We start from the raw sequence: 26,325 nt of genomic DNA on the forward strand, positions 1-26,325 counted from the left end.
GGGCACCCTCTGGCTTCTTTCTCCCTTCAAGCCCCTGGACACCACGGAGATGCAGGCCTGGAAGTTCTGATGTGGGGTGGCAGGCAGAGATCAGCCTGGGCGACCAGAAGCTCCTGTAGACCTCAGGGCGAAGGAAGGCAGCTTTTTAATTTTAGTTTTATATTGGATTATAGCTGACTAACAATGTCGTGATAGTTTCAGGTGGACAGCAAAAGGCCTCAGCCGTACACATACATGTCTTCGTTCTCCTCTGAACTCCCCTCCCATCCAAGCTGCCACATAACAATGAGCAGAGTTTCCTGTGCTATACAGTAGGACCTTGTTGGTTATCCACTTTAAATACAGCAGCGTGTACATGTCCGTCCCAAACTCCCCTTAACTATGGGGAGAAGACCGCTTTGGTGGCTAGATGGCCACTGGGTCCTTTCACAGCAGTCCTCAGAGTAGTTGCAACCGTGCCCTCTAGTGGTCAAAATCTCTCCACACTGTGCCTGCCTCACCTGCCATCCAAAGGGGCGGAGGGTCCAGGATCTGAGGGTTGTGTTGATATTGCAGTCTTTGTGTTTGTCTAACCCCCTCCCTCAATCCACACGAGACTTGAACCCAATAATATAAGCAAATCCACAACTATCTGTAGTGTGTTCATGTACACACAAAGCCAAGATTAAGCTCTAGATCACTGCTGTCTCTAGAAATACACTGGGAGCCACAAGGGCAAGCCCCATATACAACTTTAAATGTCCTTAGAAAAAGAAAAGGAAAAAGATGGAATTAATTTAATATTATATTTTATTTAACCTAAGACATAAAACACCATCCTTTCAACAGATCATTGATATAAAATTACTAATGAGATAGTTTAGATTTTTTTCATTAGATGTCTTTGAAATCCAACATGTAATTTACACTTGTGGTACATCTCAATCAGAACACTGAATCTTCTTGAAAAAGAACAGACACATGTATAGTATATGTAAACTGAATCACTTTGCTGTACAGCTGAAACTGACACATTAATCAACTATACTCCAAAACAAAGTATGTTATGTACTTCATAAATTTTATGGCTGAAAAAGCAGATCCAACATGACCTGCATTTTTCCAGTCGTACTTAGAAGTTTTCCAATAACTGAATCAAGTAATTTGACATTTAAATGTAAATTAATTTAAAAATTTAAAATTCAGTTCAGACTATTCACATTGCAAGGACTCAACAAATGTTTGGTGGTTCCTGAATTGGGCAGTGTAGGCTAGATCATAAAAACAGTAGCAGGAAGAAACCATGCCCTTGTGGAAACAAAGCATATCTCCCAGTAAAAGACAATTATTTATAAACTTACCAGGGTTTCTTGAAATTAGAGGGTGGAAACTTATGTGGGGGCATTTGTAAGGACTGAAGACACCCCACCTATGTCCACAGATTTGCTGTGCTCTAGGGTGGGGGTTGCTGCTACTGCTAAGTTGCTTCAGTTGTGTCCGACTCTGTGCAAGCCTATAGATGGCAGCCCATCAGGCTCCACCATTCCTGGGATTCTCCAGGCAAGAAAACTGGAGCGGGTTGCCATTTCCTTCTCCAATGCATGAAAGTGAAGTCGCTCAGTCGTGTCCGACTCTTAGCGACCCCATGGACTACAGCCTACCAGGCTCCTCCGTCCATGGGATTTTCCAGGCAAGAGTACTGGAGTGGGGTGCCATGGGGGCTGGGAGTTTGCATTTTGGGGAAACCCAAGGACCCCACTTTGAGAGTCATCACCTAGGTGCTCAACCAGGACTACCAAAGACAGGCCCATAGGCAATCCACTGGAGAGGGGGGAGAAGAGATAAGTGTTAAGTGCTGTTATTATTTCTTCATGTCTATTTTAGCACACAGTTTGTGTAGTTTATATACATATATATATATATATATATATATATATATCTTTTTTTTTTTTTTGGCCACACTATATGAACTTCCCTGACCAGGGATTGAACCTGTGCCTCTGCATTAGAAGCATGGAGGCTTAACCACTGGACCACCAGGGAAATTATACATAGTTTAGTACACATGTTGGGCTTCCCTAGTGGCTCAGATAGTAAGAATCCGCCTGCCAATGCAGGAGACACAGGTTCAATCCCTGGACTGGGAAGATCCCTTGGAGAAGGAAATGGCAACCCAGTCCAGTATTCTTGTCTAGAGAATCCCCTGGACAGGAGGAGCGTGACAGACTACAGTCCATGGGGTTGCAAAGAGTGGGACACAACTTATCCACTAAACACAACAACAAAGCCTCTGACAAGGGAGGCCAAGGCCTCTGATCTGGTTTGGAGGACCAGATAAACCAAGACTCAAGCCAGACCTGTGCTAATGGAGTCAGCGGTCCCCACCTGCATAGGTTTTAGGGCCTGGGGTCCAAAATCTTAGAGTCAAGGTTGACCCTGAACCCGACTTTCTTTTTCAGTTTTTATTTATGTACGTATGTATTCACTTATGCTTCGTTGCTTTGCTCGGGCTTTCTCTAGTTGCTACAAGCGGGGGCTACTCTTCCTTGTAGTCCACAGGCTTCTCATCGTGGTGGTCTCTCTTGTGGAGCACAGGCTCTGGGCACCCAGGCTCAGGAGTTGTTGCTCCCTGGTATGTGGGATCTTCCTGGACCAGGGATCAATCTTGTGTCCTGCACTGGCAGGCACATTCTTATCCACTGAAACTTTCACAGGCAGCAGCAATGCTCCTGCACTGCCCGGCGGTGGGAGTGCGCCCCCAGCCACATCTGCAGGAGCCCTCCCCGCCTCCCAGGGATCAGGCGCAGCATCAGACAGCACAGAGCATCCTGGCAACAGAGCACACCCGCTGGCTCCAGACCCCCACCCCTAGAGCAGCCCCCCGAGGACCTCCTGCACAGACCCTTAGTGGGGAGAAGGTGCACCAGGCGGCTCACAGGGGACACCTCCCGGGGTCCGAGGCCTAAAGGAAGCCATCTCCAGCGGGGCTACGCCAGGAGATTCAGGAAGCGCCCCTGCCACTGCTGGCTCAGGTGCTCAATCGTGTCCCGGAGCATCCGTGTCCAGTCATCACCCTTCCGCATTGGGGTGCAGCGTGCCTCCTTGTGCTCCAGGGCGAGGATCTCTGCCGGGGTGTCCAGGGTCAGCCTGGCAGCCTGCACGGCCTCCGGGAACTTGGCTGCAGAGGCAGGAGCCAGACAACAGCGGGGAGGGCTGGGGGGAGAGGGGAGGTAAAAACAGGGGATGGAAGACAATAGATAGTGGGGCAGGTACCAGAAGAAGGTGAGGAGGGAGAAGAAGGAACAGGGGAAGGTTAGAGGTAGGGTGGAGAGAGAGAGGGAAAAAAACAGGTTTGGTCCCTTGAATTCATCTCTGCAATGACTCGGCTAGCCAACTGCTCCACCTTTTTGGAGTTCCAGCTCCCTCTTCCAGGACCACAGTCTCAGTACACACCTTCACTCAGCACCCACTATGCTCATAAAACCCATTTGTGGGACTTCCCTGGTGGACCAGTGGTTGAGACTCTGTGCTTCTACTGAAGAGGGCCTGGGTTCGATCCCTAGTCAGGGAACTAAGATCTCACATGCCATGTGGGGCACTCACCCTCCTGCCCCAGAAAAGCAAGTTGTTCACATTCCTGTGCGCCCTGCTTGGGGAAGAGGATGGGCCCAGAGAGGTCCCAAGGGGTCCCCCCTCCCCGAAACTCAGGCGCCCACCACCAGTACCTGGGCTGCTGCCTGTCCACCTGCTGGTAATGGCAGCTCACGGCCACGGCTGAGTGGGGGCACAGCAAGTACTGGTTCTCCTGCCAGCAGCGGTCCATCGTCTGCGTGATGGCCTCGTCCGACACTGACTGAGAGGTTACTGCCTCCGAAAGCTGAGGGGAAGTGGGGAGGAGGTGACCAAAAACCCGCCACCCAATACAACCATCTGGATACACATCAGAAACTCAAATGAAATGTTCAGACAGAATGGCTCAGACTCAGCTCAGAGAAAAAGCTAGTTTCTCACATTTCCCAGTTTCAAACAGATTCACTCAAGTTAGAGGAAGCACACGTTTGAGTTTCAGGTCAATACATTTGGTTAGAATTTGGCTCTGAATCAGCAGGAAACACAGGCTAAGGGCACTCAAGCATTCCTAGAGCTTTGCTGTTAGTGCGCCCCCTCCCTGTAGGTGTGGGAATAGCTTCCCATCAGATTCCACCCAGATCTCCAGCTTTCCTTTAGGAACATTGCCCACTACCTCAGAAAAAGGAAGACTCCCTTTTCAGTGCTCCCTCGGTGTAGATGGTTTATTTGACCATTCTCTGAAAATGCACTGCTTGTGCCAGAAATCATGAATATAATCAACTTCAATCAATAAAGACCATGTTGCTGCTGTTTAGTTGCTAAGTCATGTCCAACTCTTTGTGATCCCATGGACTGTAGCCCGCCAGGCTCCTCAGTCCACGGGATTTCCCAGGCAAGAATCCTGGAGTGGGTTTCCATTCCCTTCTCCAAGGGATCTAGCCAACCCAGGGAGCGAACCCATGTCTCCTGCATTGGCAGGTGGATTCTTTACCACTGTGCCACCTGGGAAGCCCAATAGAAAGCATAGGTTATTATAAATTGTTTAGACATCTTCCTGACCCATCATGGTTCACAGCAGACAATGAGTGTTTTATTTATATTTGTATCTCTAGCACCAAGCACAGTTCCTGGCTCACGGTCGATAAGTAACATGAATGAATGAGTGAACAAATGAATGAATATTGTTTCAGCTGATGGAGTAACTTCTACATGTACAGCCAGGGAGAGAATGAAGGACCAGGGGATATGATGTCTGTCTTCACATAGCATCTCATTTACACGAGGCGAAGGACTACCAAAACAAACGATTAAATAAGCTGAACTTTAGTTGTATTATGGTCTGTATAGTCGTGTTCCCACCAAATTTATATGTTAAAGCCCTAATCCCAATAAGATAGTATTTGTAGGTGAGGCTTTTGGGAAGTAATTAGGTCATGAGGGTGGAGCCTTCATGAATGGAATTAGTATCTTTATTAGTGTCTCATATTTCCCCATATGAGGATACAAGAAGGAGGCCTACTACCACCCAGAAGGGGCCCTCACCAGAATCCAACCTTGACCTTGATGCTAGCACCTTGGCCTCGGTCCTCCAGTCCCTGGAACTCTGAGAAATACATTTGTATTGTTTATAAGTCACCAGTCTGTGGTACTTTGTTACAGCAGTCCAAACTGATTAAAACAGGCTGCATCAAAGAAGCATAGGGAGACTTCCTGGTGAGACTTCCTGGTGGTCCCGTGGTTAAGACTCCTGGATTCCAATGCAGTGTGGGGGCAGGGTTGATCGCCGGTGGGGAACCACAGGCCATGGCCAAAAAAAAAAGAGAGGAAAAGAAGCACAGATTCCAGAAGACAAATTCCACACCAGTCTGTATGAGTGACTGAGTCCATAGAACCGTATCTAGTTCTGGGAACAACTCTTTAAGATGTACATTAACCACTCAAAATTACGCCATGCAATTTACGCCATGTAGCTAAAGGAACCAGGAAGGCTTAGCAGGTAAAGGAAGATTCTCTTCAAGTATGGGAATCAGCTCATCAGTACACAAGCTAGAAGGAACAGATTCTGGCTTGATATAAAGAACTTTGTAATGACTACAGCTGATGTGAGGTAGTGAGGTCCTTGTTGTTGGAAGTATACACAGTCTGGATGACCAGTTGGTAGGAATGTGGTAGAGAAAATTATAGTCAAATTCAATATATGAAATCCTTTTTTGATATTAAATAAGATTCCATCACTAGGTTACATTAAAATAAAAGCAATCCCTCCCTAGAGGGCTTCTTAGTAGTTCAGATGGTAAAGCATCCACCTGCAATGCAGGAGACCCGGGTTCGATCCCTGGGTCGGGAAGATCCCCTGGAGACAGAAATGGCAACCCACTCCAGTATTCTTGCCTGGAAAATCCCATGGACAGAGGAGCCTGGAGGGCTACAGTCCATGGGGTCGCAAAGAGTCAGACACAACTGAATAACTGAGCCCTAGACTCCTATCCATTTGGAGACAAAAATTTCTCCTTATTCTTTATTTTTTTAATTTAATTTTTTGGCAGTGCTGTGACTTGTAGGATCTGAGTTCCCTGACCAGGGATCAAACTCAGTTCCCCTGCAGTGTAAGCACAGAGCCCCAACCACTGGACTGCCAAGAAACTCCCTCTCCTTTATTTTTTTAAAAAAAGTTAATTGAACAATAATCTCTGCATATACTGGATAGAGAAAGTGGCTTCCAGTTGTTATTATTGGAAATCAACAACAATAATGAATAAAATAATGACAGTTAATATATTAAGCCCTATATTGCCAGGCAGTATACATAGCTCTTGATGGACTTAAATCTTCAACAATGCCATGAGGCCGGCATTCTCATGATTCCCATTTTACAGATGAGGAGATTGAGGCACAGAGTTTAAGAAACTAATCCAAGGTCTTATAACTGGCTTGGAGTTACATGCATCTAACTCTAAACCAATAACCTCTAAACCAACCACCTCTCCCCATTCAAAAAATAAATCCTCATAAACTGCAGAAGTGTGAGGCTCATAGAAAGTACTCAGAAAAATACCCAAGCATCTCCTTTCCTTGAAAAGATTTTCAAACCCCAGGTCTGGTCTCGTGGCTGTACCCTTTCCTTTCTCCATGGTGTGTGAGTGGTAACTGACCTTGCTGTGCAGCTCCTTGGGTAGACCCACACTTTTTGTCCTTTCAAACTGCTCCATGAGGGCTCTTATCACCTGGCTGTCAGAGCCAGACAGCAGCCAGAAGATCCTCTCCATGTTGTAGGGAACCTGAGCAAAGAGGCAGGGTCCCAGGGATCATGCTGACCTCAGCCCTTGTCCACCTCCACCCAACCAACACCTAGGGCAGACCTGCACACACATCCCACCTGAATGTCCATGGCTGACGCCAAGGTTGGTTTGACCACTTCAGACAGAGAGAAGTCTCCCCATTGGACAGTCCTGTGGATGATGTCATTGCTGTTCACTGCCACGACCAGGTGAATGGGCAGCCCCATCTTCTGAGCGATGCACCCAGCTTATGAGAGGAGAACATGGTTTCTTAGACATGACACCAAAATCAGACAACAAAAGAAAAAATAGATGAATTGAACATCATCAAAATTGAGAAGCTTTTGTGCTTTTTGAAGCTTTTGTGTTTCAAATGACACTATCAATATATCACTTCAACTTAGCACTATAAAAAGGCTATCCATAGAATAGGAAAAACCATTTGCAAATCGTATATCTGATAAGAGACTTGAACCAAGAATATATAAAGAACTCTTACAACTCAACAATAAAAATACAAATAATCCAATTAAAAAATAGGCAAAGGACTTGTGTAGACATTTCTCTAAAAAAGATATACAAATAGCCAATGGACACATGAAAAAATACCCAACATCACTGTTGCTGTTGTTTAGTCACTAGCTGGTATCCAACTCTTTTGCAACATTTGTAACCCACCAGGCTCCTCTGTCTATGGGATTTTTAGGTGAGAATACTAGAGTGGAGTGCCATTTCCTCCTCCAGGGATCTTTCTGACCCAGAGACTGGTAGGTGGATTCTTTACCACTGAGCCACCAGGGAAGTGCACTCAACATCTTTAGTCATCAGGAAAACACAAACCAAAATCACAATGATACACCACTTCATACCTACTAGGATGGTTAGAATCAAGAAGACAGATGATAACAAGTCTTGGTCAGGATGTGGAGAAACTGGAACCCCCATATACTGTTAGTGGGAATGTAAATTATTGCAGCCACTTTGGAAACCTGTCCAGCAGTTCCTCAAAAAGTTAAGCACAGAGTTCCAGTATGACCCAGAAATCCACTCCTTGTTTGTATATTCTCAAGATAACTGAGAACAGATCCACACAAACACATATACACAAATGTTCATAGCAGCATTATTCATAACTAAAAAACTGAAGCAAACCAAATGCCCATTAACTCTTAAATGTATAAACAAAATGTGATATATCTATACAATAAAATAGTATTCAGCCATAAAAAGGAATAAAGTACTAACATGGGCTACAATATGAATGAGGCTTGAAAATGTTATGCTAAGTGAAAAGAAGCTAGACATAAAAGGCCACATATTGAATGATTCTATTTACATAAAATGTCCAGAATAGGAAAATCTATGGAAGTGAAATGGATTAGTGACTGCCTAAAGCTGGGCTAGATGAGGGAATGACTGCTTAATGGGAACAGGGCTTCCTCTTAGGGTGATGAAAATGCTCTAAAACATTATGGTGATGGCTGCACAAATCTGTGTGCACTAAAAATTATTAAGCTGAATATTTTAAATGGGTGAATTGTATGGTATGTGAATCATAGAGCAATAAAGCTGCTACCAAAAAAAAAGGGGGGGGAGGAAAGAGTAGGAGGGGGTTACTGTGCCCTGATGCTGTTCTCCATGCCAAACCCTGCCCCCACCAGGTACTGACACACATCATTTGCAGAAGAGAAAACGGAGGTTCTGAGAAGTTGAAATGACCCATCCAAAGCCTGCTTTGGGCTTCCTGGTGGCTCAGATGGTAAAGAATCTGCCTATAATTCGAGAGACCCAGGTTCAATCCCTGTGTCAGGAAGATCCCCTGGAGAAGGGAATGGAAACCCATTCCAGTATTCTTGCCTGGAGAATCCCACGGACAGAAGAGTCTGGCGGGCTACAGCCTATGGGGTCACAGAGTCGGACACGACTGAGCTACTAATACTTTCACTTTCAGAGCCTGCTAAGTGGCAGAGTGAGGATGTGAACTTAGAAGTCTGTCTAAGTCTGGAGCACACGCTGAGCCCCTAGACTAAGAACCAGTGCTTTCAGGCTGAGTCTCCTGGAAAAGGGGCCGAGGGAGGACAGGGCAGCAGCCACTGTCCACCCTAACAGCACCTCCTGTTTGCATGAAACAAATAAAATGCCTCACCCCGAGAGATGGAGAGTCCAGAAAGGTAACGTAGTTTAGGAAGGTTCCTATTCCCATGAATAGTTTATCTCTATGAGTAAGTAAAAGGAGTTAGGGATACCCACACCACCCAATGTCACTCAATTTTGCAAAGCACTTTCACAGTCTTATTTCATGAGATCCTCAGTAAATGCCATGATATCCTTGTATGACAGGGGAACAGTGGAGGCTTAGGAGGTCCAGGGGCTTAAAGCCAAGCAGCTGGTTCCTGATGGAGCAGGGCTAGATTGGAGATCCCTCTGCAAACGTTGCTTTTGTGCCAGGCACTGTGGCAGATACAGGGCACAGGCAGGTGGTACCATTCCCTGGGGGGTGATGCAAATGGGCAGTGTGGTGGGCTTCACTCCACAGACAGGGAAGAAGGCTGAACTGTCCTTGTCTAACAGCCTGCTCATTTTTTCCATCCCTGTGTTAGCTGAAGTCAGAAAGACTCCTGAGCACTAAGATGCTTCCATGGTCTCACCTAAGCCAACCTGGGCACCCATCAGAAGTGATGCCACTAACAGAGCCATCAGAAAAAAGTCACGTCCATCAAGAGGCAGCCTCGTAAGTTCAAGAGGGCGAAGACTCTGAAGCCAGCTTGCCTGGGCTACCATCCTGGCCCTGGGACTGACCAGTGCATAAACAAGGACAGGCTGTCCAAGGACTTCTCTGTGCCACAGCCTCCTCATTGTAAAATGAAAGTAACAGTATCGTGCCCCTCATAGGCCCCTGTGAGGATTAAATGAATTGATATGAGCGAAGCATTCAGAGCAATGCCTGACACATAGTCAGTGCTTGATCAACGTTCCTATAAATTATTACAGGAAATGATTTTCATGCCACGCAGCTTTACAGCACTCAACCTTCACAAAGTTCACACACACAGAATCTAATTTGCGCCTCGTCCTGAGAGATATGATAAGCAGTCCAATCTCCCTTTGATAGCCGAGGAGCTGAACCTAAGGGACAGCCATTCAGCTAGTAAAGGACAGACCTGGAGCCAGAAGCCCAAGTCCAGGACTCTTTCCACATCACACGGTCTCTGAGAACACGCTGTGCCAGGTGAGCCCTTATCCTCAGAGCAGGGAGCTGGCCAGGGCTGGGAGGAAAGTCCACGTTCCTGGCAGAGGGCTCTGCCATCCAGGAACAGCAGCTGAACCTTCACCTCATCTCCCCACACTCTGCTGAGAGCCACATCAGATCAGGCGGCCGAGCACACTGGGGTTAACCTGTTACTCTCCCGCTGTGGCAAAAGGCCGGGACATCCTCCCAGGAAGTCAGGGGGACATTTTCTGGAAGGTTCTTTTGTATAGTTCCCCATCACCTAGAACCCAACCTGGCCGTGGTGGCTCAGTGATAAAGAATCCACCTCCCAATGCAGGACACCGAGGTTCAATCCCGGGATCGAGAAGATCCCCTGGAGAAGGAAATGGCAACCCACTCCAGTATTCTTGCCTGGGAAATCCCATGGACAGAGGAGCCTGGTGGGCTATAGTCCTTGGGGTTGCAGAGTTGAACATGACTAAGCAACTAAACAACAAAAGACCCAACCTAAGTTATAGCCAAAGGGTGGCTGGGAGGACAAGGACCATGGGCATTTTTCTGAAAAGCCCATTTCTGTCCAGGGGTCTCCTCACCTGCAAGGTTACCGGCAGCCCCCGTTGGCACAACCACCTCCACAGGGGGCAGGGGGTGCATGTCTAAGGATGGCGCACACTGGAAATAAGCAAAGAAGTGGTGGGCTATTTGCACGAGGACCCGGGACCAGTTGATTGAATTCAGACTCATCACGTTGTGCTTCTTGACAAAGGCCACATCGGCAAACACCGTCTTGATGGGCTCATCCAGCTCATCGCTGTTACCCTCCACTGTCAGGGGAGAGAGAGGAGCTGTCAGGAGCACGGAGAACCCCCAGATGGTCAGCATGTGCCCCAAGGCCTTTCAGACAGAGCCCATCCCACTGGGACCTTCACTCAGCACATGGCTCATATCCTTGTGGTCACATTTCCAGTGTTTCTACCATTATCTAAAATTAGGTATTAAATATCAACCTTCTGGGACACTGGGGCAAGAATTCCTCTTTGTAGTCCATGCCCTCTTCCCCAGGCTCTGGGAACAAGGACAGGGTAGTTTATCAGGTTGCAAAATGGTGAGAGGCTGAGCTTTACTCCATGGTTCTCCATCAGGGGATGAGGGGAAAGAGCTGCTCTTTCTGTGGGGTCTGCCCTTGTTCCCTCATTTAGATCAAAGGGTGGAGGTTCTGCCCTCGGCTCCTACGTGGCAGGGAATCTGGTATGGGCAGGATTTCTCCTTAAGCTGGATGTGTGCGCACTTTAATTTATGGATGAATTATTGGGTAACTGTTGGGCAAATCGGCACCTAGTCCAAGTTGCACTCCTCAACCCAGCCCAACCAGCAATCAAGCCAACATTAATCTCTTATCTAAAACCTAGGTCTATTCCTCCATTGAATCCAAACTTGGAGGCCAGAGGGGGATACAATTATTGGGGGTAAATGCCAGAGTAGGCGTGGAGGTTACCAGTCACTTCCCCTTTCATCATGTAGTAGCACTGGGACTGCAGGACTAACTCCAGATCAGTGTTACAAGGCGGGGATTTGCTGGGGTTCAAGGGGAAGATTCACTGCTTTCAAGAGACAGCCACAGGAAGAGAGACTTGGTTACCTCCAGTAACCATCATGAACCACAAAAAGCTTGAGAACTGGGGAAGATGGAACCAAGAATACTTGGCTCCCAGAAGGCAGTGAAACAACCAGTCAGAAGCCTGTTCCATTTCTAGACTTACAGGTACATGAGCTGGAAAATAACCCTGTTCAAGTCAGTCTGAGTTAGGTTTTGTTATTTCCAGGCAAAAACAACCCAAATAATACATAACTAGCATTGGCTGATTATCCTGTGCTTAAGAAGAATTGAGTATATAATGTACAATGGATATTAATGACTTCAGAAAACATCAGTATCTAAGACACAACAATCGAGGTGACCCATCTCTGCTCCCTGAGCTCCCTAGTCCAGGAGAAAACACACACCCACTGCTAGCTCCTGAACTAACAAATATCCTCCTGGAAATCAAGTCAGAAGATTCCAGAAAGGAAAGGAAGAACTTGAACAGTACTGTTTTGAAATAAAAACTAATTTATGCACATTTATGGCATACTGTATTCATCACCATCCACATATCCGCCACATTTTCCTAATGTGCGCTGTTCTCCAACTCATGATCAGGAATGATGCTTCTATACATGCCCTTGGATAAAAGCCTTCCAACACCTGTATACAAGGAGAGAAGGATGCAGGTCCAGAACAGAGGCACAAAAAGCTATTCTCTGATCTGATTCTAGGCAAAGACAGTTGCAGATCCATAAATAGCAATTCTGGTGCTTAGGGTTTAGGAACCCTTAGGAACCTGAATCTTGTGCATTAAAATCTTGCCATGACTGCAGGAAAATGTAGTCAGATGCTCTGCTCAGTCACGTCCAACTCTTTTTCGACCCCATGGACTGCAACCTGCCAGACTCCTCTATCTATGGAACTTTCCAGGCAAGAATGCTGGACTGGGATGCCGTTTCCTACTCCAGTGGATCTTCCCAACCCAGGAATCAAACCCACATCTCTTGTATCTCCTGCACTGGCAGGTGGATTCTTTACCACTAGCACCACCTGGGAAGCCCAATATGTGGCCAGATATGGGCAATGAATTACCAATGTTAATTCTGCCAACACGTGCCTTAGCTAAACAATAAACTTTTCACTGGAATGTACATGGGTTTGCTAAAGGAAAGCGTAGAAGAGGCTTTTTGTTTGCTCTTGAACAAATAGACAAAGAATACTCACACTGCTCCCTTGGGTAGCAGTTGTTTTCACTGTGTTTTTGGTCCTTGACAAAATTGGGGTTATATAAAACATCATCTATGGGATTATAACAGGAGGCCAGGTCAGCTATAGAACGAGGGTTTCTGTTACTACATTTGTTATCCTGCTAGGTGTTATCCTCCAAGTAAGGCTACCTAGACAGCTTGCTCCAGGCCACAGTGCATAAAACTTCACCAAGATCTCTATTCCTCATTTTCCTATCCCTTCCTTGGGGCTCCCTGGGGTGCAGTGGGGTGTGACAGGTAGAAATAAAAAAGTATACAAGTGTGTGTTAGTTGCTCAGTCAGATCCAGCTCTTTGCAATCCCATGGACTGTATGTAGCTGGCCAGGCTCCTCTGTACATGGAATTTTCCAGGCAAGAATACTGGAGTGGGTTGCCATTCCCTTCTCCAGGGGATCTTCCCGACCAAGGGATTGAACCTGGGTCTTCCACATGGCAGGCAGATTTTTAACTGTCTAAACCACTAGGGAAGCCCACAATAAAAAGTATGGCTCCACTCAAACTCACCCTGCCTTCCTACACTCTTGGGTTTCATAATGATTAAATGCGCTCAGAATAGATGGCCAGATGTTAAGATTTTTTTTTGCCTTTCTGCAAGCGTAAAATGCTATGATTCATGATGCGGCTCAGGAAGTAGGAGTCAGGAGCCATAGGTACCACTGAGTAGCTTCCCATTTTAAATACTTAGACCTGCTAACCAAATGCATTAGTTGATTCAACACTGCAAGGGAGGGTGTGAGCTGCCAACATGTAACAGCACATTCTCTCAGAGGGCAATGTGTTTTTGCCCTCCGAACTTCAGTGCCCTGGAAAAAAATCCAAGTCATCTGGCTCAGGCTATGGCTCTGGGAGGCTGCCTTGCAGACATGGCACAAACAGGCTGAATGCTCATGGAGGTGGCATTCTTTGGGGTATGGGTTTAAACCTGCACTTCCTTGGATGTACTATTTATTAGTAATGGTTTATGTACCAGTCACCTCCAATAGTTTCTGAGACTGTGTAGCCATGAGCCTACTTAGGGCTAAGTCAGGGTATATACCAACCTCAAAATATGACTGATGAAGGAAGGGAAGGAGAGAGAAAGGAGAGGAGGCAGGATGCTCAGCTAGACAATTGATTAGTTTGGTTCCAGTCCATCTCCCAACATAGAGCCACTCCAGGCAGGGCCACGCTATCCCTAGAACCTCAGTCCCAACACTCACCTCCGAACACGTGGACGTTCTCGCTTAGCACTGTTGTCATCTGGAGCTCCTGAATCTTTGTACAGTGACCCTTGGGCAGCAGAACAATGATGTCCACATTTTTTGCCCCCTGAACACTCTCAATGGCAGCACTTCCTGTGTCCCCAGAAGTTCCTGGATGGGAAGAAGGAGGAATCCTCCTCTTTAGACAAAGGGAGATAGAAAGAAATTGGCCCCTAAAGCACAGTTGCCAAGTGAGGGGATACCCTGGAGGGTAGGAACCCAGTACTTAACCTGGGGTCCTTGAACCTCCAAGAGACCCATGGATACAAATCAAGGCACCTGTGAAGTTGGCACCATGTCATCTATGTATTTTATTTATTTAAATTATTGTTCTGAGAAGATTCCATAGCCTCCATCAGTCTGTCAAAAGGGTCCATGGCACAAGAGAAGGTTAAGAACCCTGCTCTACAAATTAGGAGGTTGGGATTAACATATATATTTAAAACAGGACTTCCCTGATGGCTCAGGGGGTAAAGAATCCACCTGTAATGCAAAAAAACCACAAGAGACGGGAAATCCCATGGACAGAGGAGCCTGGTGGGCTACAGTCCACGGGGTCACAAAGAGTCAGGCACAACTGAGCACTTCACATATATAAAACAGATAACCAATAAGGACCTAGTGTTTATCACAGGAACTATACTCAACATTTTGTAATACTGAGAAATCCCATGGACAGAGGAGCCTGGTGGGCTAGATAGAGTCCATGGGGTCGCAGAAGATCAGACACAACTTAGCGACTAAACAACAACAATAGATGCATATAACTGAATCACTGTGCTATATACCTGAAACTCACATGGTATTATAAATCAATTTTTTTTTTTTAAAAGAAAGTTGCTCTAGAAGAATCAGTAATACACTCCCCAGGAGACATCAGTGGAGGGCATCCCATGGGTGGACACCGGCCAGCTGGGGTGCTGTGGGCTCTGGGGCACATGCCCACGATACACACCTACAACCACGGTGATGTGCCTCTTCCTCTTCTCCAGGAAGTACTGCAGGAACTGTGCTGTGCAGCACAGGGACAGGTCCTTAAACGCATAGGTGACCCCATGCCACAGCTCCAGCACGTTCAGCCCGTTCCTCAGCCTGGACAGATGCACCACCTCGCTGTGGCGGAATCTGCTGAAGGCACGATCAATCAGATCTGCAAGGGGAAGGAAGGGAAATCGTACAGTGAAAACGGCATTCTCTAGTCCTCCTCCAGGGCTTCCCAGGTGGCGCTAGTGGTAAAGAATCGCCTGCAAATGCAGGAGACGCAAGAGATGTGGGTTCAATCCCTGGGTTGGGAAGATCCCCTGGAGGAGGAGATGGCAACCCACTCCAGTATTCCTGCCTGAAAAATCACATGGACAGAGGAGCCTGATGGGCTACAGTCCATGGGGTAACAAAGAGTCGGACACAACTGAGCGTGCACACATACACCCCCATTTGTCCTCCAAGTTCATTCTTAGTCTCTTTATACTTTTAAATTTGAATTTTCTATCTTGTTACCAGATAAAAAGACCTGAAATTTTTATCGTAAAGGATACTGTGTATGAATATAACTGTATAATCCTAGGGGGGAAAGTTTGGAAAGACATGAACCAAACTGTTCATGGATTCCTCACAGTGATTCTCCCAGACAGCAGAATTGATGCTGTAAGACTTTCATTTTTTACTTTATAGATTTCTTCACCATTTGGATTTCTTGTGTGCATGTATTCCAGTAGAGATTCAATTAAACAGTCATGCAACAAACAAATCAAGTATCTCATCTCTTCTAATTTTCCTTCCTAAAAATAGAGTTGTTTCTTTGTTTTTGCAATACTTAATCTCACAGTTGTGATGCCAGAAACTTGGGATCCTACCTAAAGCTAAGCCTATCCAGAGTAGCATTTCTCAAACTTTAATTGGCAAACCAGTCACCTGGGATCTTAAAATGCAGGTTTTGGATCAGTAAGTCAGAGGAAGTAATGAGAATTCTAGCACATACCCAGGCAATGCCATCAGTGCTGGTCACTGAACTACATTTAAAATTTTTTTATTTATTTATTTTTACTACACCCAGAGTAGCTGTGGGTGGGGTACTCTCTAGTTGGGGTGAACGAGCTAGCCTCTAGTTGCACGAGCGAGCTTCTTATTCCAGCAGCCTCTCTTATTGCAGAGCACGAGCTCTAGGTGAGCCAGTTTCAGTAGTTGCAGCACACGTGCTTAGTTGCCCTGCAGCATGTGGAACCTTCCTGGACCAGGGATCGAACCTGTGTCCCCTGCACTAGCAGGCAGATTATTTACCACTGGATCACCAGGGAAGTACCAAACTACATTCTGAGTTCTCTTCAGTCTCAAACTCTCGCCATTAGGTTATGGATTATATTATACAGTTGGTCCATGGACCAGCAACACTAGCATCATCTGGACACTTGATGCATGTATGCTCAATTGCTCAGTCATATCTGACTCTTTGCAACCCTATGGGCTGTAACCCACCAGGCTCCTCTGTCCATGGAATTTTCCATGCAAGAATACTGGAGTGGGTTGCCATTTTCTCCTCCAGGGGATCTTCCCCACCCAGGAATCAAGAACCCACATCTCTTGAGTCTCCTGCATTGGCAGGCAGATTCTTTACCCCTGCCCCACCAGGGAAGCCTGGACGCTTGATAGGAATGCAGAATTCTCAGGCCTGCCCCAGATCTACTAAATCAGAATGTGCATTTTAACAAGATTACCAGGGACAATCTGTAGGCACATAACAGTCTGAAATGAGCTGGTCCAGAACACTCTCAAAGTCCCTTCTGGAATTACCATTCGAGGAAATAAAACAGCAATCTGTGGGTCTGGGTGCTTTATACACTGTGCTGTGATATGTGTTATATATGTGCTGTTATGCTGTGCTTAGTTGCTCAGTCGAGTCCGACTCTGCGACCCCAAGGACTGTAGCCCACCAGGCTCCTCTGTCCGTGGGGATTCTCCAGGCAAGAATACTGGAGTGGGTTGCCATTCCCTCCTCCAGGGGATTTTCCCAACCCAGGGAATGAACCGAGGTTTCTTGAATTGCAGGCAGATTCTTTACCATCTAGCCACCAGGGAAGCCCAGGAATGCTGAAGTATATGCAAGAAGGAAATATTCAAGCATCTCATTCAAGGTCAATGGTGAAATCCCTAGTCTTGAAAAAGTTTTTTAAAAACAAATTCTCTGCTGATCACTTTGGCATTCCCCACACTGGGGGTGGGAGCTGGAATGGATGAAACTCTTTGAGGATATTTTCAATTCTGGGATTTCAGAGGCTGGGAAAAACTTCAAAGTTTGGAAAATATGACTGGGGACTTGTTAGTCATTCAGTCATGTCGACTTTTTGTGACCCCGTGGACTGTAGCCCACCAGGCTCCTCAGGCAAGAATACTGGAGTGGATAGCCAGTCCCTTCTCCAGGAGATCTTCCCAACCCAGGGATCAAACCTGGGTCTCCTACAGTGCAGGCAGATTCTTTATCATTTGAGCCACCTGGAAAGCCAAACTTTGGGAAATATGGGGCTCTCCCAGGGGTTAAATGATGGATTTGCAACTCTGGGAGCTGGGCTGGCAGAACAGTGAGGTGGGAGGGTAGAAAGGTAGAGGGGTGCTCACCATTTAGGTCATCTCTAGGAATGAGCTCAGGTCCAATGAAGAGGCTGCACAGCTCCTTCACCAAGCCGGGGTAGGAGAGCGTGCTCCACTCATGCAGGGTCTCTCTGCCCAGCTGTGGAAGCTCCTCAGGCATGTAGAGGCCCCCGTCTGGAGCATAGCCAGAGAAGAGCGCCCCCTCGAAGTCAATTCTTGGGGCCATCCCCCGAGTGCTGACATACCACATGATCCAGGGGGCCTGCAGAGGGACCAGCCCCAGAGGCACTTAGTCTCCAAGCTCTTTACCCCACGGGGCAAAGCCCAAGTACACCCAGCTCCCTCAGCTAACGCCTGGGCCATCAACCATGCGTGTGTGCTAAGTCACTTCAGTCGTGTCCAACTCTTTTGCAACCCTATGGACTATAGCCTGCCAGACTCCTCTATTCATGGCATTCTCCAGGCAAGTATATTGGAGTGGGTTGCCATGCCATCCTCCAAGGGATCTTCCCAACCCAAGGATCAAACTTCGAGTCTCTTATGTCTCCTACATTGGCAGGCATTCTTTACCCCTGGCGCTACCTAGAAAACTGAGAGTCAAATTGTTTGACTTTAACCATTGTTTAAGGAGTTAAACGTGTTTAACTTTAACCATGGTTTTTCAAGTAGTCATGTAGGGACGTGAGAGTTGAACCATAAAGAAGGCTGAGGGCCAAAGAATTGATGCTTTCGAACTGAAAGCTGGAGAAGACTCTTGCGAGTCCCTTGCACAGCAAGGAGTTCAAACCAGTCCATCCTAAAGGAAATCAACCCTGAATATTCACTGGGAGGGCTGATGCTGAAGCTGAAGCTCCAATACTTTGGCAACCTGATGTGAAGAGCCAACTCACTGGAAAAGACCCTGATGCTGGGAAAGATTGAGGGCAGGAGAAGGGGGTAACAGATGATGAGATGGTTGGATGGCATCACAGATTCAATGGACATGAGTTTGAGCAAACTCTAGGAGATAAAAGACAGAGGAGCCTGGCCTTCTGCATTCCTTGGGGGTTGCAGAGAGTCTGACCAGCAACAACAAACCACATAGAGAAGCCCAGAAGCAGAAGCAGCTGCCACAGGACATGGTGAACTGGTGAAGTTAACCAAGAAAATCGAGCGCCTGGCTTGGACTGCATGGACTAATGACCTCTGGCGCATGATTTTGTAATTTGCCCCTGTGACTCCGCTGGGCCCTATTCCAGGGTGGAGACGGGTCAGAAAATATCCGACCAATAATCTGGACGAAGAGCAAAGGGAATAAGAGATAGTCGCAAGGCAGGGAAACATCTTAGGAAGGGCTCCTCCTCCAGGCCAAGAGATTTTCTGAGCGAGGATGGGGGCAGGGCGGAGACTTAAACCCGGGCGGCCGAACCCTAGGCGGCTATCGCTGCACCCCTGGGATGGCGGCCAAGGCAAGGCCATGGCAGGCGCCGCCAGCCTCTGCAAGTCACTGGCACCTCTGGCGGGCCTGGCCTTGGGCCAAGGTGTTTTTGATCAGGCCTGCGGGATAAAGTTCCACTCCCAGCCTAGGAAAACCCAACAGGATTCTTAGTGTCGGGGCTCTCCGTGAATTGCAGAAATCCTGCAAAACTTTCGAAGCGTCGGGAACCCTCAACCTTCCCAGGTTTCCTCCAAGTCGCAGCGCCCGAACTAGAGGCTGAAAAAAAGCGGGGGCAGGGAGGCCGACCTAGCCATACTGAAGACAGGGTTGAGAGAAATCGCGAGAAGTTTCTGTGCTCAGAAGTCTTGATACCGATGAGCTCTGAGAGGGCGCCGCGATTGCCGGGGGGCGACGCGGGGAGGGGACCCGGGGCCGGCGCGCCGGCGGGAGGCTCGACCGCTGGGACGCCGGCTCGCTGGTGGCGGAACCCCAACCCCCACCCCGGAATCAGCCAGCTGGGCTGGATGGTGCGAGGGCTGCAGGGGCCGGGGCGGCGTGGTTACCCAGTCCCAGGCTCCAGAAGCGGCAGGGCTCGGCCGGGAGGCGGATCGAGCGCAGTGGGAGTGCCAGGCTCCGGTCTTGAGAGCGGGACTGGGCGGGCAGCATCCAGGCTTCCGGTCGGAGGATGAGCACGACCTCATGGGTAGGAGGCCGAGGGCGGAATGAGTGGAGGAGGAAACGGGAGGGAATAAAAATGAGACGGAACCTTGTATTCCACATTTGGCCTTTTACTCATTGGAAAAGACTGATGCTGGGAGGGGTTGGGAGCAGGAGGAAAAGGGGACGACAGAGGATAAGATGGCTAGATGGCATCACCCACTCGATGGACTTAAGTTTGAGTGAACTCCGGGAGTTGGTGATGGACAGGGAGGCCTGGCGTGCTGCGATTCATGGGGTCGCAAAGAGTCGGACACGAGTGAGCGACTGAACTGAACTGAAAACTACTTTGCTAAACGTTTTATTCAGCCTCTTAATCGTCACTGCAGCCCTGGAAGTACCATATCGCCGCATGTTTCAGATTAGAAAACAGCGCCAGGTGGAAAGAAGAAAGGCTCCTAGCTTCGCTGGGCTTCACGCTTCCCACCTGCAAAAATCTCAAGGTTGACGAGCTCTCTTTTTCTCAGGAACTTCTCAGGAGTGCGTCAGGAATTCAGAATCCACAGGGATTCATGACATCGTTTTGTAGGATAACACTTTTTATTAAGCATAGATCTATTCTAGGGGTTTCCCTATAGCTCAAGGGACTAGATCTGATAGAGTGCCTGATGAACTATGGAGGGAGGTTCGTGACATTGTACAGGAGACAGGGAGCAAGACCATCCCCAAGAAAAAGAAATTCAAAAAAGCAAAATGGCTGTGTGAGGAGGCCTTACAAATAGCTATGAAAAGAAGAGAAGCCAAAAGCAAAGGAGAAAAGGAAAGATATACCCATTTGAATGCAGAGTTCCAGAGTAACAAGGAGAGATAAGAAAGCCTTCCTCAGTGATCAGTGCAAAGAAATAGAGGAAAACAGTAGAATGGGAAAGACTAGAGATCTCTTCAAGAAAATTAGAGATACCAAGGGAACATTTCATGCAAAGATGGGCTCAATAAAGGACAGAAATGGTATGGACCTAACAGAAGCAGAAGATAGTAAGAAGAGGTGACAAGAATACACAGAAGAACTGTACAAAAAAGATCTTCATGACCCAGATAATCATAATGGTATGATCACTCACCTAGAGCCAGACATCCTGGAATGTGAAGTCAAGTGGGCCTTAGGAAGCATCACTACAAACAAAGCTAGTGGAGGTGATGGAATTCCAATTGAGCTCTTTAAAATCCTAAAAGATGATGCTGTGAAAGTGCTGCACTCAATATGCCAGCAAATTTGGAAAACTCAGCAGTGGCCACAGGACTGGAAAAGGTCAGTTTTCATTCCAATCCCAAAGAAAGGCAATACCAAAGAATGCTCAAACTACCGCACAATTGCACTCATCTCACACACTAGTAAAGTAATGCTCAAAATTCTCCAAGCCAGGCTTCAACAGTACGTGAACCACGAACTTCCTAATGTTCAAGCTGGTTTTAGGAAAGGCAGAGGAACCAGAGATCAAATTGCCAACATCTGCTGGATCATGGAAAAAGCAAGAGAGTTCCAGAAAAACATCTATCTCTGCTTTATTGACTATGTCAAAGCCTTTGACTGTGTAGATCACAGTCAACTGTGGAAAATTCTGAAAGAGATGGGAATACCAGACCACCTGACCTGCCTCCTGAGAAATCTGTATTCAGGTCAAGAAGCAACAGTTAGAACTGGACATGGAACAACAGACTGGTTCCAAATTGGGAAAGGAGTACATCAAGCCTGTATATTGTCACCCGCTTACTTAACTTATATGCACAGTACATCATGAGAAACTCTGGGCTGAATGAAGTACAAGCTGGAATCAAGATTGCTGGGAGAAATATCAATAACCTCAGATATGCAGATGACACCACCCTTATGGCAGAAAGTGAAGAAGAACTAAAGAGCCTCTTGATGAAAGTGAAAGAGGAGAGTGAAAAAGTTGGCTTAAAGTTCACCATTCAGAAAACTAAGATCATGGCATCTGGTCTCATCACTTCATGGGAAATAGATGGGGAAACAGTGGAAACAGTGTCAGACTTTATTTTTTTGGGCTCCAAAATCACTGCAGATGGTGACTGCAGCCATGAAATTAAAAGACGCTTACTCCTTGGAAGAAAAGTTATGACCAACCTAGACAGCATATTAAAAAGCAGAGACATTACTTTGCCAACAAAGGTTTGTCTAGTCAAGGCTATGGTTTTTCCAGTGGTCTTGTATGGATGTGAGAATTGGATTGTGAAGAAAGCTGAGCACCGAAGAATTGATGCTTTTGAACTGTGGTTTTGGAGGAGACTCTTGAGAGTCCCTTGGACTGCAAGGAGATCCAACAAGTCCATCCTAAAAGAAATCAGTCCTGAATATTCATTGGAAGAATTGATGTTGAAGCTGAAACTCCAATAGTTTGGCCACCTGATACGAAGAACTGACTCATTGGAAAAGATCCTGATGCTGGGAAAGATTGAAGGCAGGAGGAGAAGGGGACAACAGAGGATGAGGTGGCTGGATGGCATCACCGACTCGATGGACCTGAGTTTGAATAAACTCTGGGAGTTAGTGATGGACAGGGAGGCCTGGCGTGCTGTCATGGCACAATGGAAATAAGCAAAAAGGCAGTAACGTATGTTAAAAGTGGTAAACCATCTCACTTTTTTTTGTTTTTAGTGCATGCAGAGGAGTGTGTCCTAGGAATCATCAACCTGGTGAGCTCGTTGGTCAGGGTGTGGGTCTCATGCCACCGTTGTTTTATTGTTTTAGGGTATGTCTTATGCTTCTATTACATGGTTTTGTTGCTAGGCAAGCCTGCTTGGTTTTGTGGTTAAGCAAATCTACTTTCTTTTTTTTTATTTGGAATATAATTGCTTTAGAATGTTGTGTTAGTTTCTGCTGTACAACAATGTGAACAAGCTCTAAGTAGACACATATCTCTTCCCTTTTGTGCCTCCCTCCCAAATCTGCTTGCTTGAGTGATCATTAACTTACAGAGGTTCCCATAGTTTTTTCTTCACTTAAATTTTTCAGTGAGATGAACTATTTAGTCACCTACTCTGTACCTTTTGGAGAAGGAAATGGCAACCCACTCCAGTACTGTTCCATGGACAGAGGAGCTGTGGCTATAGTTCATGAGATCACAAAGAGTCGGACATGACTGTCTGTCCCTATTCTACCCTGCTTTACTCTTTTCCATAAACTTATCACCCCCAGACAATCTAGAGGGTCACTGGTTTCTCCTCACCATACTGGAAGATTCCCGGAAAGCATAGGACAGTTTTGTTCCATTCTCTGATTTATCCACAGTGCTCAGAACAGTGTCTGTCATATAGTAAATGCTTGATAAAGTATTTACTTAAAGAGGAAGGAAGACATTACTACAGTGATGGAGAGGTTTGACACTGTCTCTACTCTGATACCTTCCCTTCCCCGTGGTGCCTCTTAGTCCCAAACTTCCTACCAGCACATGACCAGGAATAAAAACAACCAGTTAACTCCTTTTAATGAGTAATGCTGTTCTGAGTGAGGGTTTCCCTGGTGACTCAGCAGTAAGGAATCTTCCTGACAACGTAGGAGATGCAGGTTCAATCCCTGAGTCGGCAAGATGCCCTCAAAAAGGAAATGGTAACCCATTCCAGTATTCTTGCCTGAGAAATCCCATGGACAGAGGAACATGGTGGGCTACAAAGTTGCAGTCAGAAATGGCTTAGCAACTAAACAATAACTCTGAGTGTGGTTATGTGCGGCTTTCAACAAATTTGGAGAGACGCAAAATAGAGTAAGGTCAATATATAATTTATGACTTCAGATGAGTTAAGAAATAATAGGTGACCATCAAGTCATTACAGGTATTGTACACACCATGTGGATGACACAGGTCAAGATCACAGAGAACAAGCCTGAGACAACATGGGACACAAGTCAGGCAGGACTGTCATAGATCAAGCTAGGCTGGGAGCAGATGTCAACTGTCTCAGACAGGGGTCAGCAAACTATGACCCACAGGCCAAGTCTGGCCCACTGCCTGGTTTCATGGATACAGTTTTACAGGAACCCAGCTGTGCCCATTCATCTGAGTAACTTCTATGGCAGCTTTTGCGCAGAGTGGAAAAGCTGCACCGTAGACTCTGTGGCCCATGTCCATTGGGGAAAAAATGTACAAAAGTTGAGAATTATGCTTTTTTGGGCAGACTTGCTGAGAACTTAAGCCTGGGAGGCAGCCTCTCAGATAGCTCTGAAACACCTCTCCAAAGAGGTAAGGGAAGAGCTAGAATATATAGGAATTTTCGCAACAGAAACCAGGTAGTCAGAACATTAAGAGATAACTGTCAAAAAAGAAATCAGACATGTCAAGTTAATGAATTTAGCACTTACTTATGTACAGGAAGATGTAAGAGTCTGGGTTCACTGAGATCATTCCTTTGATATGCACCTTAGCTATCTAGGGCCAGTATCCCACTTTTCTCCAATGTGAATCCCCTTGGGGTGTATAGTCTGATGCAGGCTGCAGTGGCTGAAGGTTTGATGGCTCCAATATCCTTTGTTTCCCAATAAGGCAGGTGACATTTTTCGTCCACACGTGCACAGCCTCATATGTTTATTCTCTGGCCCTTTACAGAAGATGTTTTCCCATGCTGTTCTAGCAGCTTCTTCCTAAGTAGAATTGACAGGGAGAGAGTGAAGGTGGGAAGTATTTGTCTGAAAACTTTGAGGGAGATTCAGGACTTGTTAACCATCTGTCTCACAACAGGATGCCACAAGCAGCATCAAGAAAACATCTGCCAAGGGAAGGAAGGCAGGCACCGAGGTCAGGAAACCATGTGAGTCACAGAGGGGCACAGGGGCAAGGGGAACAGCTTAAAACAGTTTTCTTTTTACTTGATTGGTTGGTCGGTTGATCTTTTGGCTGCACTACGCAGCATGTGGGATCTCAGGGGATCTTAGTTCCCAGACCAGCGTCCGAGCCCACTCCCGCCGAGTTGGCAGCAAGGAGTCTTAACCACTGGACCACCTGGGAAGTCCCTAGGTTACATGTTTTAAATCTACGATGCTCAGCGGAGCTTCCTGAAAGGAAGGAGCAGGAGCACCGGAGGTGTTTCCCAAGTAGTAGGAGGGGAGGGGAGAACAGCCTTGATGGCAGCCTCCAGTTTACGAGGTCACAAAGAGTCGGACATGACTGAGCACACACGAAGAATGGAGCAAGTTACCCATGTTTGGGGAAGAAGGTCCCTGAGGCCAGACCTTGAAGACATCAGTGTCTTCAGGAATCAGATATGATGCTGTAAGTCACTCTGATATCTGTCAGTCATTGCACACGGCTGCCCCGGGGGAAGTGTGACCTTGAATGAAGCTGATACAATCAGTGTCTACAATTGTCCCATCAGCTGATAGAATCTCCAAAGAAGGCTATGGATTGAAGGTCTTCTCTCAGGGGTTCCCAGCAGCTGAGGAAAACGCTCTTCCTTCCTGAAGCAGGGTGTGAGCAGAGCATTGCTGCTGCTGCTAAGTCGCTTCAGTCATGTCCGACTCTGTGAGACCCCATCGAGCATCCTCCTCATTTAGAAAATGATTTCAGATGAGCAGAACTCTCATTCTCTGGAGCTGACATTGTAAAGTGATAAACATTTACTCTGCCATTCATGCATTTTATTGCATAAATTATGTATAATATATATGATGTATAATTAATCTGTAATATATGATACATAGTTAAATATGTTGTGTATATATATATAGTGTCCATGGATTCTCCAGGGAAGAATACTGGAGTAGGTAACCATTCCCTTCTCCAGGGGATTTCCCAACCCAGGGATCAAACCTAGGTCTCCTGCACTGTAGGCAGATTCTTTTACCATCTGAGCCACCAGGGAAGCCCAATAATTAAATATTTTATATATATATATATATTATATATATATATATATAGTGCACCTAAAAAAGTACCAGGCACTGGGCCAGGCTCTGCACTTCATGATCCCATAGTCTGCAGAGCAGAGGAACACGGTCGAACCGACAAGTGCTCCAAGGGAAGCAGGCACAGGCCTGGCTCACCGGATATATTTAGGGCTCAGGAGATGTAGCCAGAGTTTCGTGGAAGAGGTGGCCCCTGGTGCAGCCTGGGCGACTGGCGTTTGCAACTTTAGGTGGAGCAGAAGAGGGCGTCTTTTACACAGTCACACCATGCAGAAATTTAAGTGATAGGAGCCTTTGACTCCCTTCTCTCCTGCATGGTACCACCACCCTGAGTTCCAACTCTTGGTTCCCGATTCCAGCATAAACCAGAGTGTTTACATTCATTGCCACTAGAGGGCAGTATTCAGTCAAGCGTGCTTGCTACAGCGGTTTTCAATTGAACTAGTTTCAATTTTGGTTTAGTGGGGGAAGGGAGACACAATGAGAAATCTTGTGACAACAGGGTTTTCCATTTCTTTTACTTTACTTCATAAATTTGTATATGACATTTATATCCACCACCCAAAATTACTGAAAAATTAGGCAAATACTAGAGTATGACTCTTCATGGTGATTGGAAATTA

At 46.6% G+C, this 26,325-nt stretch overlaps 1 protein-coding gene across 1 annotated transcript; it reads right to left on the reverse strand.

The window, feature by feature from the left end:
• Positions 1-771: 771 nt before the first annotated feature.
• On the reverse strand, positions 772-19,769 carry THNSL2 (threonine synthase like 2). The gene is made up of 9 exons (XM_040224255.1): positions 19,694-19,769; positions 17,742-17,974; positions 15,088-15,282; positions 14,091-14,243; positions 10,632-10,862; positions 6,926-7,074; positions 6,702-6,827; positions 3,705-3,856; positions 772-3,192 (listed from the first exon to the last, which is right to left on the reverse strand). Exons 2-9 carry the CDS (start codon positions 17,962-17,964, stop codon positions 2,967-2,969), a joined length of 1,455 nt encoding a protein of 484 aa, XP_040080189.1. The 5' UTR covers positions 17,965-17,974; positions 19,694-19,769; the 3' UTR covers positions 772-2,966.
• Positions 19,770-26,325: the final 6,556 nt, after the last annotated feature.

This window comes from Oryx dammah, unplaced genomic scaffold (genome assembly GCF_014754425.2).
Source record: "Oryx dammah isolate SB20612 unplaced genomic scaffold, SCBI_Odam_1.1 HiC_scaffold_25, whole genome shotgun sequence".
Classification (NCBI taxonomy): Eukaryota; Metazoa; Chordata; class Mammalia; order Artiodactyla; family Bovidae; genus Oryx; species Oryx dammah.